The 15,668-nt window shown below is 49.9% G+C and overlaps 1 protein-coding gene across 5 annotated transcripts in view; it reads left to right on the top strand.

Moving 5' to 3' along the window:
- The window catches only part of Capzb (capping actin protein of muscle Z-line subunit beta), a 130,821-nt gene that overhangs the window by 89,113 nt on the left and 26,040 nt on the right, over nucleotides 1–15,668 (top strand). For all 5 annotated transcript variants that reach the window (XM_008821835.2, XM_008821834.2, XM_017795284.2 and 2 more), the window contains exon 4: nucleotides 4,906–5,019. In XM_008821835.2, the coding sequence (XP_008820057.1) occupies nucleotides 4,906–5,019 (114 nt within the window). The remainder of the gene's footprint in view (nucleotides 1–4,905; nucleotides 5,020–15,668) is intronic.

Raw genomic sequence — 15,668 nt, 5'->3', positions numbered from 1 at the left:
GGACATTATCCCAAGTGTGGGAATCCCCAGAACAATCCAAAGTTTCCCTGGGGATGAGCACATTGAACTTGAGGCTTGTTAGAGGCCACACAGTCTAGTTCTTTCATCGGAGAGGATGCTAGGTATCTGAGAGGTATAGCAGGCAGAGTGAGCTGGAGGTACCAGTGTGTGCTCAACGAGCCCTGCTCTTACCAGCACCAGGACTGTGACCCATCCCTTGTCATCTTTGGTCTACAAAACAGACTTAGTGGTAGTCATTCCTCTAACAGAATTTGCAGCTCTCTTCCTGGAGTCTATGCTAATGAGGAAGCCAGACACATCACAAGCACATGCAGGAATGATGTACTGGTGAAAGGATTGCTGAAGAAGACCACAGGAGAGGCAGAGTGGGTAGCCAGGGGAGTCTTGCCCATAACTGCTTCAGGATGTTAGAGTCCAGTGGGCTCTGTCTGGGGGAGGAGCTTCCTGGGCCCTAAGGCCCTGGCTAGAAACAAGCTCACAGGCATCTAGAAGACAGTGAAGGCAAGAGACGAACGAGATTAGAGGCATAGCAAGACTGGTGGCACAGGGCCGAGGAGGCCAGCCTGCGGACTCCAGGGAAGAGGGTAAAAGAGTTAACACAGGCATGGAATGGCACAGGACTTACCATATGGTTTTGTTTGGGGGAGGGTTTTTTTTGTTTTTTGTTGTTTTTTTTTTGTTGTTGTTGTTGTTTTTGTTTTTTGAGACAGGATCTTATAGCCCCAGCTGGCCTGGAACTCACTCTAAGACCGGGCTGGCCTTGATCTCGGAGATCCACCTGCCTCTGCCTCCTGAGTGTTGGAATTTAAAGATGTGTACCACCACGCCCGGCTTCTGTCATGTGGGGCTTTGTTGTTTTTTTTTTGTTTTGGGGTTTTTTTTGGTGTGGGTTTTTGTTTTGTTTTGTTTTGTTTTTGTCTTTTTGAGACAGGGTCTCCCAGTAGCCCCAGCTGGCCTGGAACTCCCTATGTAGACCAGGCTGGCCTCAGCTGGCCTCGAACTCACAGAGATCCACCTGCCTCTGCTTCCCAAGTGCTGGGACTAAATGCAAGCAACCACCCACCACGCCCAGCTACTGTCATGTGTTTTGAGTTTAATTAGTATGAACTTTTCAAGAGATGAGAGCATTATTTTTGGTGATGTCTTTCCTAGGTCCAAGGATGTTAGGTAGAGAACAATGGGGGGCTGGAGGCTGGGGTTGAATGAGGAGCAGCTGGGTCTGTGGGTGGGTGGGTGGAGTGGAGCAGGGAGATGGCGGCTGAAAGGTGTGGTCACTGTCGGTGGAGGGAGGGCTCCTAGAGAGTTGGTGTGGTGGCAGTGGGAGTGACACATGGGTACAGCCCTCGAACTCGGCTGGAGACAGCAGTGAGAGTCGAGGGTACTGCCTGGCCAGGACAGTTCCAGCAGGTGTCGGGCAGTCCTTGGGAGCCTCGTAGGATGTGAATGGAGCAGCCAGCCTTTGGGAAGAGCCCACTGAAAATGATTAGCATATGGTAGGCCAGGGAACACAGAGCCACAGAGAATGCCCTCCCCAGGCCTGGGGTTCAGACAGGGCTTCCTGGCAGAGGCATCCCTGAACCAAGTCTTGTTCAGTCATTGTTTTTACTTTAAAAAAAAAAAAAAAAAAAAAAAAAAAAAAAAAAAAAAGATTCTGAGCCAGGCTTGGTGCACACCTTTAATCCCAGCACTCAGGAGGCAGAGGCAGGCAGATCTCTGTGAGTTCAAGGCCAGGCTGGTCTCTACATAGTGAGTTCCAGGCCAGCTGGGGCTACAGGAAGACCCTGTCTCAAAAAGACCAAAAGAAAATAAATAAAATTAAGAACCTGCAAGCTCCAGGGTAAGGTAGGTGTTCTGTTAGACCCCACAGAAGAATGGGCTCAGGTCCATGGCTGTTCCCAGGGCCTCACTCCCCTGGGGCCTCAGCCCTTCCAGGGTGCCCTGCAGGCCCCACCCATGCTTCTGAGGCACCAGAGGACTCTGGGGCTCAGAGCCTCACAGAGGAGTGGGGGGTGCTGAGGTAAAGAGCTTCTTTCCTCTCTCCCCTCCTGGCTCTGAAACTTCAAGGTCCTCTGATTTTCTCCACACATTTCCATCCTGTGTTTGATCGTTTGCTTAAATAAGATCCTTATGGTGTGACCGCTGCCAGCAACTCTGCTTGAAACCTGTTAGCTGAAACAAAAAGCCTTCTGGGGAAATGAAAGGCCTGACTTTTGAAATCCAAGCAGTCCTGTCCATCTGTCTTTTCTCAAATGGCCTCCATTTAAGCTCTTAAATGTGTTCTGAGTGCCCCTCCCACTAAGAATATTCTGGGTAATGTTAGGATTTTTTTATCCCCCAGCTACAATTACCCCGGCTCCAGGCCTAACAGCTTGAAATGCCATCGTCTGTGAGCCAGGAGAAATGTGAGTTACAGGCTGCTTCCACTTCAGGCCGTGGTCCACAGGAGGGTAGGTGCTTATGTCCCAGCAGGTTGCTTTTCTTTTCTTTTTATTTTATTTATTTATTTATTTATTTGGTCTTTTTGAGACAGGGTCTCCCTGTAGCCCCAGCTGTCCTGGAACTCACTGTGTAGACCAGGCTGGCCTTGAACTCACAGAGATCCACCTGCTTCTGCCTCCCCAGTGCTGGGACTAAAGGCATGCGCCACCACGCCTGGCTATTTTTATAATTTACTTCTTTGTGTGTATACATACATGTGCACGTGCTACTACAAGCACCTGGAAGTCAGAGGACAGTTTCTGGGAATCAGTTCTCTCCTTCCACCATGTGGGTCCCGGGGATCAAACTCAGATTGTTGGGCTTGGTGGCAAGCTTCTCTGCCTGCTGAGCCATCTCACCAGCCTCAGGTTGCTTTTAAATGAGAGACATCAGGTTGGGTTTTCTGGGCCCATGTGAAGGTGATGGCCAAGTCAAGGTGGAAATACTCTGTTTAAAAGTGTGCCAGGAGGGGCTGGAGAGATGGCTCAGTAGTTAAGAACACTGGTTGTTCTTGCAGAAGACCTGGGTTCAAATCCCAGCACCCACGTGGCAGCCAATAACTGTCCATAACTCCAGTCCCAGGGGAATCCGACAGCCTCTTCTGACCTGAGAGGGCATTGTACAACATGGGTGCACTTACCTGCATGCAGGCAATACACGCATACACATAAAATAAATAAAATTTGAAAGAAAAAAAAAAGTGTACCAGGAGATTCTCAGAGGAAGCATATGGGAACATGGGGTTCCAGTTCACAGTCTCAGATTTTTGCCTGCTCCCCCCCCCCAATAGAAGAACCAACTTGGGCCATAAATAAGTGGTGGCAGCTCTGTACCCTTTAACTATATCCTCATCTGAGATTTGAGGAGAGAGCCTTTGAGGTTTCTTCTGTTTGCTGCTGTAGTTTGGAGATAGGGTCTTGCTTTGTAGTGTAGGCTGGATTCAAACTTGTGATCCCTCTGCATCAGCTTCACCAAAACTGTCAGGCCCACAGACATGCAGTGCCACACCCAGCTCAGTTTTCTTCCCTTTTAACCTTTTCTTGTCCCTGAGCAAACACTCTGTGTCTTTTGGCCTAGAAGACCCTGGGGAACTTGTAGGATGCCATAAAGGACATAGCACAGGCCAGCTACTAGGGAGTAGTAGGTGGGCTGGGCTTCGAAAGGGAGGCTTCTTGGTTTTGTTCTGGGACTTGAACCTAGGGACTCAAAGGAAAAGGTTTCTAAGGCCCTTGCTCTGGGTGAGCATGTGTAATTGGAGCTTGAAGCCCTCAAGGGACACACACACAGCAGCTCCTCCCTCTCTGTACTCTGTGGACCAGCCCTGAGAAAACTAGGACCCTCCTGTGGTGACTTACCTTGGCCTCCACCGTCCATGTGGCTTGCTGTTGGAGATGCCTCGTGGAACACTTGATTCTAGGAAAAGACATCTCTGCACAGAGCTCACCAAAACTGGGGTTCAGGAGACAGTGATCGTACTTTCCCTCCACTAACGTCAATCCCAGATTGAAAGGGTCTTTGGAGTCCCTGGAGGTGTGAGGGCTGGTGATTCCAGGGAGACAGGAGGGCAGTGTAAGTCCCTGGTAGAAGCAATATCGGGGTGTGTTCATACTCAAGAGTATAAAGGCTTTTCTCTGGTTCAGTCCATCTCCTCCTCCTCCTCCTCATTCTTCCTTCACTTTAACTCTCTTTGAACACCCAGCCCTGTGACCTCCACCTGTGGGAACCAATGAGACCTTCCCTTGAAAACACTTCCCATTCTGCTCAGTGACTAAATGTTTTCCTGTTGTAGTAAAATGTATTTTTTAAAATGCAGCAGGTCTTTGGGCTGCTTCTTACTACCTCACAGTCTTTGTATGTGTAGCCCGTGTGTTGGTTGATAAAGTGACCATCTGATTCCTAAGGAGCCCTGCATTCAGGTTTTCTAGTGTGATCAGTTTCTCGGCGTCTTGGGGCCTCCTGCCTGCTTTTGTAACTGACAGTTCCCTTATTATCCTGTGAGAAGGGGAGCTCCATCAAGTCAGGAGGAGAGGGGCATCCGCTGATCACTTTGATGGTGAACACAGGACTTAGGAAAGGACCAGCACTTGTTGAGTGCTTCCTGTATCCAGGCTGTGGTCCAGGCACTTATCCTTTTTCTTAGTTCCTCACAGTCACCCTGTGGGCAGCGAATGGTAGCCCCATTTTCCACAAGAGGAAATGAGGCTTGGAGCTAAGGTGTTGCTGGTGTTAACATCTGGGGCAGGCTGGAGTGCATCGTCCAGTCTGCCAGCTTCTGAGCCTTTGCTCTGTAAGCCTCCAAAAAGCCTGGTAACTTGCCCTTGAACTTCAGACAGGCTTGGGCCCACTGCTCATAGGCCAAGTATCTCTAGCATGTTTCATAGGCCCTTCTCCCTTCCCTTCCTCCAGGTCACCGTGGAGTAACAAGTATGACCCTCCCTTGGAAGATGGGGCCATGCCGTCTGCTCGGCTGAGGAAGCTGGAGGTAGAAGCCAACAACGCCTTTGACCAGTACCGAGACCTGTGAGTTCTTCACCTGCACAGTAACTCTTAGGGCTTCGATGGGGAAATCATAAATAAGACTCTGACTAGGCTAAGCTGTCTCCTCCCTTGGCTCTACTGCCTAGTCACCTGCCTTGCTTACATCAGAGCTGACTGATCCAGACCTGACTGCATTCCTCTGTACCGTTCTCAACAGTTGCAGGTTAACACTGGGCTAGGACCTGCCGTGTGAGACTAGGGCCAGGTATTTTGCATACCTTCTGTCTCAACATCCTCAGGGATATAATAGCCTGTTTCTCAGGTGAAGACATTAAGGCTCAGAAAGAATAAGGTGTTTGTATACTCTACTGGCACAGTCAGCACATAGTGCTTACACAGAGGATCAAGTGTTTGTCCAAGGCAGGTGGCAGAGCCAGGAATCAAACACAAATGTTCACTGGGCCCTAGTTTTCAGTGCATCACATACACAGTTCTCTTCTTTGAGATAAGCTCTCTATATAGCTCTGGCTGACCTTGAACTTGTCATCCAAGTGCTGAGGTTATAGGTATGCAAGAGCACACCAAACTCCCCCCTGCCCCATTTGTGTGTGCTGTATGCATAAGTACATGCTCCTCTGTGTATACATGTATGTGCAAGCACATGTGCATGTGAAGGCATGTTCAGTATCATCCTCTATCCTTCTCTACCCTACTTTTGTTTTTTGAGTTTTAAAAAACATTATTTTTTGCCGGGCATGGTGGCGCACTCCTTTAATCCCAGCACTCAGGAGGCAGAGGCAGGCAGATCTCTGTGAATTCAAGGCCAGCCTGATCTACATAGTGAATTCCAGGCCAGTTGGGGCTACAGGGAGACCCTGTCTCAAAAAGACCAAAAGAAAAAAAGAAACCATTATTTTTATTTTATGTATATGAGGGCTGGAGAAATGGCTCAATGGTCAAGAATGCTGACTCCTCTTGCAGAGGACCCAGGTTCAGTAACCAGCACCCATATGGTGGCTAACAACCATCAGTAACTCCAGTTCCAGGGGATTGGATGCCTTCTTCTGACCTCCATAGGCATGGCAGAACACGAGTGCACTTATACACATGCAGGCAATACACTCATACACATAAAAAAATTAAAATAAATTAAGCTGGGGGTGGTGGCGCACGCCTGTAGTCCCAGCACTTGGGAGGCAGAGGCAGGCAGATCTCTGTGAGTTCAAGGCCAGCCTGGTCTACATAGTGAGTTCCAGGACAGCTAGGGCTACAGGGAGACCCTGCTTCAAAAAGACAATAATAATAATAATAATAATAAATAATTAATTAAAATAAATTTTAAAAATATGTATGTGAGTGCAGTGCCTGCATGTGTATAAGTGCACCAGTATTGTGCAGTGTCCATGGAGGTCAGAAGAGGGCATCAGATCCCCTGGATCTGGAGTTATGGATGGTTGTTAGCCACCATGTGGGTACTGGGAATGGAACCGGGTCCTAGCAAGAGCAGCCGGCACTCTGAACTGCTGAGCCATCTCTCCAGCCCCTACCGTATTTTTTGAAACAGTCTCTTCACTGAACCCCAGGGCTCCTCTGTTCTTCCAAGACTAGCTGGCTCCCTTCCCCTCCCCTAAGTGCTGGGACTACAGATGCACAGCACCCTGTCTGGCTTTTTGCATGGGTGCTGGGGATCCAAACTCAGATCCTCATGCTTGCACAGCATGTACTTTACTGACTGAGCCCCCTCCCTGACTCCTAGACTGACATCTTCTGATCAGGGCACCTGTGTGTTTGTGTCTATTTTTATTCCTTCTAACTCTGCCCACCTCCATACCACCAAAACACTAGGTCACCTAGCTTTCCCAGAGAAGTTTGTATATTTAATCAGTAGAACCTCAGTTTAAATTAAGTTCTATGCTGAAAGTATACCAAAACTTCTACACAATACTAAGTCAGTACAAATTCCAACATCTGAGTCAAGTTGGCAAACTGCTGTGAAGCGCCAGTGACCACTTTAGGCTCATAGACCACAGAAGGCTGTTCTTAGTCTTTTTTTGTATGTAATCTTACAAGGTGTAAAACTCCCCTCTTGTGCTCCGAGGTGGGCGGGATCCAGTCCTCCATCTATACTACACCCCTATTCTAGTATGGAGGCAGGACAGTGGGATTGAGAGAGAGAGCTGACCCTGTGGTGTAGGAAGAGGCCCAGGGCTCTGCCATGCAGATTGTGCACTGACTGACCTTCTGGCTTATAGCAATTTGCTGTAACAAAGACAAAAACCACAAAGAAATAAAGATCCTGTGGTGGAAATGTGGTTCCGTTTTATAGATGCAGAGATTGAGCTCCAGGAGGTTCCGTGACTCGTGCAAGATCCCAGGGTATGCGGGAAGAGAGCTAGAATTCAGACCTCCTTTTGCCTGAATTTTCCACAAATGTTGCTTTCCAAAGTTACGGTGGATTTCCATGTCTAAGGGCTCTTAGCTCTCCAACTCTGCCCTGCTGTGGACTTGCCACATTGCTTTGTCACGACTCATGGGTAGTTTTTCATTCTCTTTGTTTAGCTAGCCTCAAATAAGCCAATGTGAATGCCCACATGGGGTCAGGTTCCTCTTACACTGATACTGATAATAAAATAACAGTGATAATCATGTCACCATCTGGTGACCATGGCATGGTTCCACCGTCTTGTCTATCTGGTTTAATCTTTAAAATTAACCTCCAAGAGAGTATTATCCCCCTTACAGAAGTAATTTGACATATTCTAAAACCATCTTCACCCAACTCCAGAGTCCAAAGTAGATTAGGCAGGCATTTTTATGGACCACAGTCCAGGTGGTCACAAAGTGCTATGAGCACAGCTTTGTACCCAGCCAGCAAGGTTTCTGCCTTCAGGGGCTCCCACAGAACATTTAAATCAGTCAGATGAACAGTGGGAGGTGGGAGGAGACAGGACAGGAATGACTCATCCAGGAAGGCCCATCCAGAAGGCCTGATATCCAAAGGGCCCAGCCAAGCAGAGGAGCTCTGGTACCAGTGTCCCCAGGTGGCCATCCTGGACATGAACACACCCTGTCTCTGAAATCAAAAGCAGATTTTAAAACTGCCTAACATATTTGTTATGGCTTTGAAAGCTCCTCACAGGCCATCTCAGAATACCCCTGGAAGACAGCCTACCCCAACTAAGTGTCAGGTGGGAGTGGACAGTTCCCCCTTTGAAGTATAGGAACTGGGTCTCCACCCGTGGGGAGCCAAGCTGCCATGATTGCTTATAGTCAAGTCTAGGGAGGCCGCCCAGCCTTGCTGTAATGTAACCCTTGTCTCCTTGGAGGTTGAGTGTTTAGATTTGATACGGAGGGTGTTTCTGAGTGGTTCTAGGCTTAACATTGGGAATATGTGTTTCTCTGTGACATGATTCTGACTTGTTTCCTTGGGCTGGACCATTCAGGTCTAGGAAGAGCCCATACCATTTTGCCTTCTTGGCTTTGTCTCTGAGTGCCCAGGTGCAAGGACACTGGTGAGAGGCTTGGTTAACCATCATGATAAGCGTTTCCCCTCTCTCTATAAGGGGTCTTCAGAACAATCCCTCACCCCTACGGCAGTTGTTGGGTGAGCAGGAGTTAGTCAACAAACTGAGACTCATAGGAGATAGCTACTAGAGTCCAGAGTCTGGGCTTGACCTCGCCCTTTACACTGCCTGCTGGGAAGGCTTCTGCCCCAGGAACCCATATGTATGTGCCTTTGACTTTGCCTACACTCTGTTCTGAGCATGAGCTTTCTTTAAAAGAGAGAGGATGGTCCCTACCCTCCCTGTCATCTCCCCTTGGGATTCATATGGTCTCCCCAGGCTCTGAGGTTTCCAGTGTACTGCTCGGCAAGAGGAGGGAGAGGAGACTCCAAACCCATCAGGGCTCACAGAGGATAGAGAGGCCCTTTGTCCCCTTGCTTGGCTGGACACAGTGAGGCCAGCTTCTCTTCATGGACAGGAGGTGCAGATCACCAGAGGGAAGGTTCTGGGAGTTATATGGGTCCTATCGTGTATTATCATCAGAGGCTAAGGAGTTTTCCAGAGACAGTGCGGGAGGAACTTCTCCACGGCTGGCCGCACAGCATGAACCACCCTATTTCTGGGCCAAAAATTAAGAAAAAAAATCTTTTTCTTATTTTTTTAAACCCCTTGGTGCAAACCCCTGCCCCATCCCCCATTCCCAGAGCCCTGGACATTTTTGGCAAGGGTGTCGGTGGCCCCAGAGCCTGGCTTCTTATCCCCTGGGTTTGGAGTGGAGGTCTTTATGTGTCTAGGAGGCCTTTGCAGGAGTGGTTACACTGGTTTTTCTACATCATTGCTTGGCGAGGAAGGGCAGAGGGACAGGCCATGCCTTTCTCTTGGTCCTTGCCTTTGACCCATGCCCATCGGAAGACTCAGTTGCGGTTACCCCCATGAGTGAAGTCGCAGAGCTCTTCAAGCACTCTTGTATCTGTCTTCCCTGCACAGTGGCAGACAGGCTCAGACAGAGGTCCCACCCAATGCTAGACTGTCCCATGAAGGGCCAGGAAGGTGGCCTGGTCACAGGCCAGTGGGAGATGCCCACCAGAAAGGAAACATCTAGCACCTCCAGAGCAAATCAGGCCCCATGTTGTGCCCAGGAAGGCTGGGTACAAGAGGCTACTGTACCCTACAGGTTGTGTGTATTAGAAGCAGAAGCACATCTTGTTTTGACCCATCTTTGACTTCTGATCGTTCCCAATATTTCAGAATTCTTGGATCATAATAAATCACAGAGTTGAGGCTGTGCTTGGCTTGTGCTCAGGCCTTCACCACCTAGCCATCATATGATGACCTGCCAGGCTCCAGCCACATCAGAGTCACAGTCCTCTCATGGAGAACACTGTGACCTTCAGGGAGCCTTGTGCTCGTGAACTAAACCTCCTCCTATTGGGAAGGCCATATTGGACCTGCTCACACAGGGGTTTGATACACACCACAAACAGAGGGCAGCGGCTTTGACGCCATGGCCTACTGCCTAGGAGAATGTGTGTGCAGCATTGATGGACCATGTGTGTTGTCAGGAGCAGAGTGCCACAACACCCCCACCCCCACTCCCGCTGTTCACTTGCTGTAAGCCTGTAACCTTGTCCTTCATCCTAGAGATTCTCCTAAAAGACAATGGAAGGAAGAGAGGGTATGCCAACCCACTCAGCCTGTATCAGCTCCCTCAGAGATGGGGGTGGGTGTGCTCACTGCCTCCTGAGGCTTCTCTGCCATAAGAGAGAAAATCCTTGCCATGAATTCCAAAGAGAGAGTAGATTCTATCTTCGCCCCAGCTTTGATCCTGGATCTGTAAAGACTTTGACTTTACAGGGAATTGGAGTTAATTACCCGCACATGGAGTCCATCTGGTCTAAGTGGAGGCTGCGGCCGGGTAGCTGCCACAGAGGCCCTCTGGCTTATAATTCCCATGGGGATATGGCACACACCCTGGCATGTAAATAACATTTCCCAATTGGGGATAAAGGGTTACTAGTCCCCAAGGTGGGCAGGCAGACTCCAGGAACCAAGCTGGGGTCCTGCCTGGCCCCCTTTGAGGTCCCTTAGGCCTTTTCTGCTCCTCCTGGGTCTCCACTACACCACCTCAGCCCTCAGCCCCCCTTTACTGCCTCCCTACCTGGGCAAAAAGAATCATGGAGGTCAGTAGGCATTGAGCATCTGTGACAGCAGTGCCCAAGTGGCCCTTGTTTCACATGACACATCAGTTTGTGACGGTGACAGGCACACGTTGCTTTAATGATGGGCTATGTAAGGCAGCACCTGCTTCAGGTTCTCTTGAATTCTGTCACTTCTACACTGGCCCCAGAATCCCAGCTACTATGTCCCTCTCTCCCAGGTCCCCAGGTGGTTTTCCACCTGCTCCATGTGGAGAATGCCTTTGGAACTGAGGCCAGGAGTTAAGAGCAGCAGAGGAGATAAACCTGTGGACTGGTTGGTGGGTAGCTATGCGCTCTTTCCTGGAAGAGGCCATGCTTTGCTTTTTTAGGCCCAGGACTAGTCTAGCTCTGTCACAGAACCTCATCACTTGGTCAGAGATTTACCTTTCTGGGGAGGAACTTGGAGGTGGAATCTTCAGTGTTGGGCAGTGGCTTAGAGCTGCTGGGAACAGGGACTGCTCATGAGCCAGGTGAACCAGTTGGCTGCTGGGAGCCCAGGGTCAATACTTTGCCCCTTCAGGTTCCCAGAGAAGACAGGCCTACCCTATTCCAGCTTCACTTTAGACCTTGCCTGGCCTCTAGTTCTGCCCAAGACCAGATGTTCTAATTGAAAAGGGGGGCGGCTGGCACCACTTGTTTCCAAAGTTGATTGCTCCCATCTGCACCAGACATCTTGCCCTGTACTAAGATCCCTGGCCCTTTCAGAGCAGATACCTTCAAACATGCGGTTGCAATTTATTGGCCTTATAAGTTAATTTTAGTGAGTGTGCAATTGATTGAAATCAAAACTTAATGAAGGCCAGAGTCTGGGGGTGGAGGAACAGGGTGGGAAGTTCTGTGTTCTTCCTTGTTTGGGGTCTGAGATGATCTTCAAAAGCTTTAATTAGCTTTTCTAATCAGCTCTGCTTGCCTGGAAGAAGTTTACAGAGTGAAACAAGACGGTGTCCCCATAGAAGTCCCAGAAACCCACAGGCCAGCCTCTGCAGGAATGTCCAGGGTATTTGGTACATGGCCTTGCCGGGCTCCTTCCTCTCCTTTCTCAGCAGCCATCTCAGAACTGTGACCATTTCGGCTCTTTCTCATCACCTCTGACAACCTCTGAGCATCCTGGCCTAGGAACAGGGACAGCCACATTTATGTGTAGAAAACTTGTCACCTTGGTGTCCTGGGACCTGAAATAGCATACTCTGTGCCATAGGCTCCAGGAGACAACCCTTTCCTCTGGACATGGGCACTGAGTATTCAGCCCTGTGAGGCAGTTGCGGGTGGCCAGGGGGAGGTTTTCTGAGGAAACCCTGTAGACTATGGGAGGCAGTAACTGAAGTACAGGCGTCTCCAACGCCCACTGTGAGTCAGAGACTGCAGAGTGGGGAGGACTGGACTCTGCTGCTCTTGCCCAGTGAGTGGCTTGAGTGCACAAGTTGGCTTCCGAGGCTGCTTCCTGGCGCCCACAGGGCTGGGAGCTCCCAGCAAGCCCCTGCTGTGGGTCTGTCCCTCGCTCCCGCCACTCAGAGCCATTCAGCATCCCAGGCTGCTAGTGTGGCAGCATTCTCTTGGCTGGGCAGCAGTTATTCAGGTGGACACCTGTGTGTCTCTGAGGGTATGGCTAAAGCTGTCTGGGTGGTTAGTCTTGGTGCAGTGGCAGTCTGTGTCACTGGTGTCGCTGGCCATGCTATGCTCAACCAGCACTCACATAGCAAGGCATCAGGTAAATGTCTGGGAACTAGAATTAGTGATTCTTATGACATCTTCCCTTGGGGTGCACTGAGGACACAGGCAGGCACTGGTGGTTCCCATTGTGGTGACCAAAGAGGCTGTTCAGCAGTCATTTATAGAGCTTCAGGAATGAAGAGTGGGGGGCCAGGCCACAGAGGGTGGTGAGGAGCAGTTGGGGTGAGCTGAGACTGGCCAAACAAGCCCAGGATGGCAGTTCTTCAGAAGGCCTGCTGGTGAAGCCAGCCTTGGCTGGTACTTGGAACTTAACTTTGGGAGGCGACCCACCATCCCCTGATAAGAATGGCTCATAGGGGAGCTAGAGAGTTGACAAGAATTGGCTGCTCTTGCAGAAGACCCAGGTTCAATTCCCAGCACATACATGGTGGCTAACAACTATTCTTAACGCCAGTTCCAGGGAAATTAACTTTCTCTTCTGACCTTTAGGGGCATTGTATGACACAGGTACACTGACATAGATGTAGGCATTAACACTCATACACATAAAATAACAATAACAAAGTATTCTTTAAAAAAGAATGGCTGATGGGGCTGGAGAGATGGCTCATCGGTTAAGAACACTGACTGTTCTTGCGGAAGACCCAGGTTCGAATCCCAGCACCCACATGGCAGCTAACAGCTGTCCGTAACTCCGGTTCCAGGGAATCCAACAGCCTCTTCTGTCCTCTGCAGGCATTGCAGGACACAGGTGCACTTACATGCAGGCACAGCACTCACATACATAAAATAAAAATAATATATACATATATATATATTTTTTTTTAAAGGCTCATAAGGCATAAACTGTGTAAACGAGGCTTGTCCAGAAGCCTGCTTTCCTTCAGGGAATCTGAATTTCAGTGTCTGCTAAAAGAAATAAGTAAAAGCTGGGCATGGCGGTGCACGCCTTGAATCCCAGCACTCGGGAGGCAGAGGCAGGTGGATCTCTGTGAGTTCAAGGCCAGCCTGGTCTACATAGTGAGTTCCAGGACAGGTGGGGCTACAGGGAGACACTGTCTCAAAAAGACCAAAAAAATAAATAAATAAAAATTAAAAAAAATAAATAAGTAAAACCCTGGACGCTTGTCTCCAGTGTGAATTGGCCAAGAGCAGAGCAGACGCTCCTGCCAGGGCTCCCCAGCCTCCCCAGGCACCTTCCCCTTCACTCATCTGGCTCTGTCCTTCCCCTTACTCTAATGTCTTAACTATGAGTATAGCTCTTGGCTGAGTCCTGTGACCCCTCCTAACCTTGGCATTGGGTCCTATGACTCCTCCAGCCTTGGCCCTGCACAGCTATGAACGAGGCCTAGGACATTTCTCTGAGCAGTGGATTACAAGCTCAGGCTCCTTCCTCCATCTGGCTGGATAAAGTCTGCAGTTCAAAGCCCTGATGCTTCCTGCCAACCCAGGACCTGGGTGTCAGGATCACTCTCACAACAGAGATGGAGAAAGTAGCAAGCAGAGTCAGCATGAGGCAATGGAGAATGTGCAGGAAAGTTCTAGAGCAGGTGAGACCAACATGGCAGAGTAGCCCTCGCCTGCCACTTCATGTGACTCTTGTGTCCTTTTCCTTGCCAAAAAGTGACTTGACAACTTGACCCAGGTCCAGAGGTCTCCAGCAGGCCTGCGGAAGGCAGTAATTGCTATGCACCTTGTGCCTCAGGGACAGCAAAGGTGTCTTGCTTTGGGCTGTGACAGCATGGTCAGTATTTGGTTTTAACATTTATTTGTATCTTTGGCTCTGAAAACAGATCCTGCCTGCTCTGGGACACAAGCCACAACTGCTTCAGCCTGTGTGAAAAGTGGGGGACCCAGGCCCACTACAGTTGAATTGTTCAGATTGAACAGGGAGACAGTCAGTGAGGCCCTCTCAGCCTGTGGGGAATGGAGTGAGCCTCCTCTTGTTGTAGTTGGTGAGAGCTTCAGCTCTTCTGGGACCCCTGCTCTCAGCGGGGGCCATCTGCTGTAGTACCCAGAGTCCCTGTAGAACATACACGTTGCCCCCTCTTGGGAGACCAGTGGTGAAATACCCATTGTGGGTCCCATCCTCTGGCACCCCAAGGCTGCAGTCTAGGAATTGGCTGTCTTGGCGTGTGATGAGTTTCATCTGCTTTTAAAAAGTTAAATGAAAAACAGGACTGTGGAAAACCAGTTCGTTTATGAACATGATCCCCCAGAGTCAGCGTCAGGGACTCTGATTCCTCCCGAGCTCTGAGTTCCTATAGCCATATGGTACTCAGTCATGCTTGGGGTTCTGTGGCTCTGCATGCTAGAGTAAAACACCCCTGGAAGCCAGGCCCAGCTCCCCTGCAGTGGGACCCTTTGTCCTGCCAATCTCTTTGCTCCCTTGGCTGAGCTGCTTTCTGAGCCACTGGGCAGATGGCTGCTTGGGGTTAGTGACCAAGGATAGAGTACAGAAAGCTCCTGACAGAGGACTCTGCTTCCCACATTCCTGGTGACAGTGTTGGTTGGTGTGCCCCAGCCTCTGGGTCACCAGCAGGCTCCTTGCCTGCTCTGACTTTCTCCACCTCCCAGCCACAGGTGTGTGGTGGCAGGCTTCATGCATTGGTTTAAATACAGCCTGAACCCATCCTTCAGGCCATGGGTTGCCTCTCCCCACAGCTGGGATAGCTCACAAGGCCACATATTCTGGCATGGGCACAGAGTATGAGCCTTAAGCCAACCACTCCAAACGTTCATCTCAGCTGCCCACTTCCCAGCCTGTGGCTTGGGCACATTCCCTACCTTTCTGGCCTGCAGTTTTGTTTTTGCTTTGTTCCGGGGTTGTATGTGGGTGCATGCTCCCGTGCATGTACATATGGGGGCCAGAGGTTGACATCAAGTGTTTTTTTCTATTGTTTTCCACCTTAGAGGGTTGGTTGGTTGGTTGGTTGGTTTTGTTCTTTTTGAGACAGGGTCTCTCTGTAGTTCCAGCTGTCCTAGAACTCACTTTGTAGACCAGGCTGGCCTTGAACTCATAGAGATCCACCTGCCTCTGCCTCCCGAGTACTGGGATTAAAGGTGTGCGCCACCACGCCTGGCTTTCCACCTTAGTTTTTGAGGTAGGGTCCTTCACTAAACCTGGAGCTCATCAATCAGCCAGACTTCTGACCAGCAAGCCCAGGGGTTCTCTTGTCTTGGCCTCCCAGTACTGAGATTACAGGCATGCCCAGCTTGTCCACCCCTGCCGCCATTGACAGGGTCTCACTGTAGTACTGGCTGGCCTCAAGCTCACAGAGATCCACTTGCCCTCTGCCTCCCAAGTGCTGAGATCAAA

This window comes from Nannospalax galili, unplaced genomic scaffold, assembly GCF_000622305.1.
Source record: "Nannospalax galili isolate Female #2095 unplaced genomic scaffold, S.galili_v1.0 scaffold1688, whole genome shotgun sequence".
Taxonomy (NCBI): domain Eukaryota; kingdom Metazoa; phylum Chordata; class Mammalia; order Rodentia; family Spalacidae; genus Nannospalax; species Nannospalax galili.
This window is presented reverse-complemented; position numbering and strand designations above follow the sequence as displayed.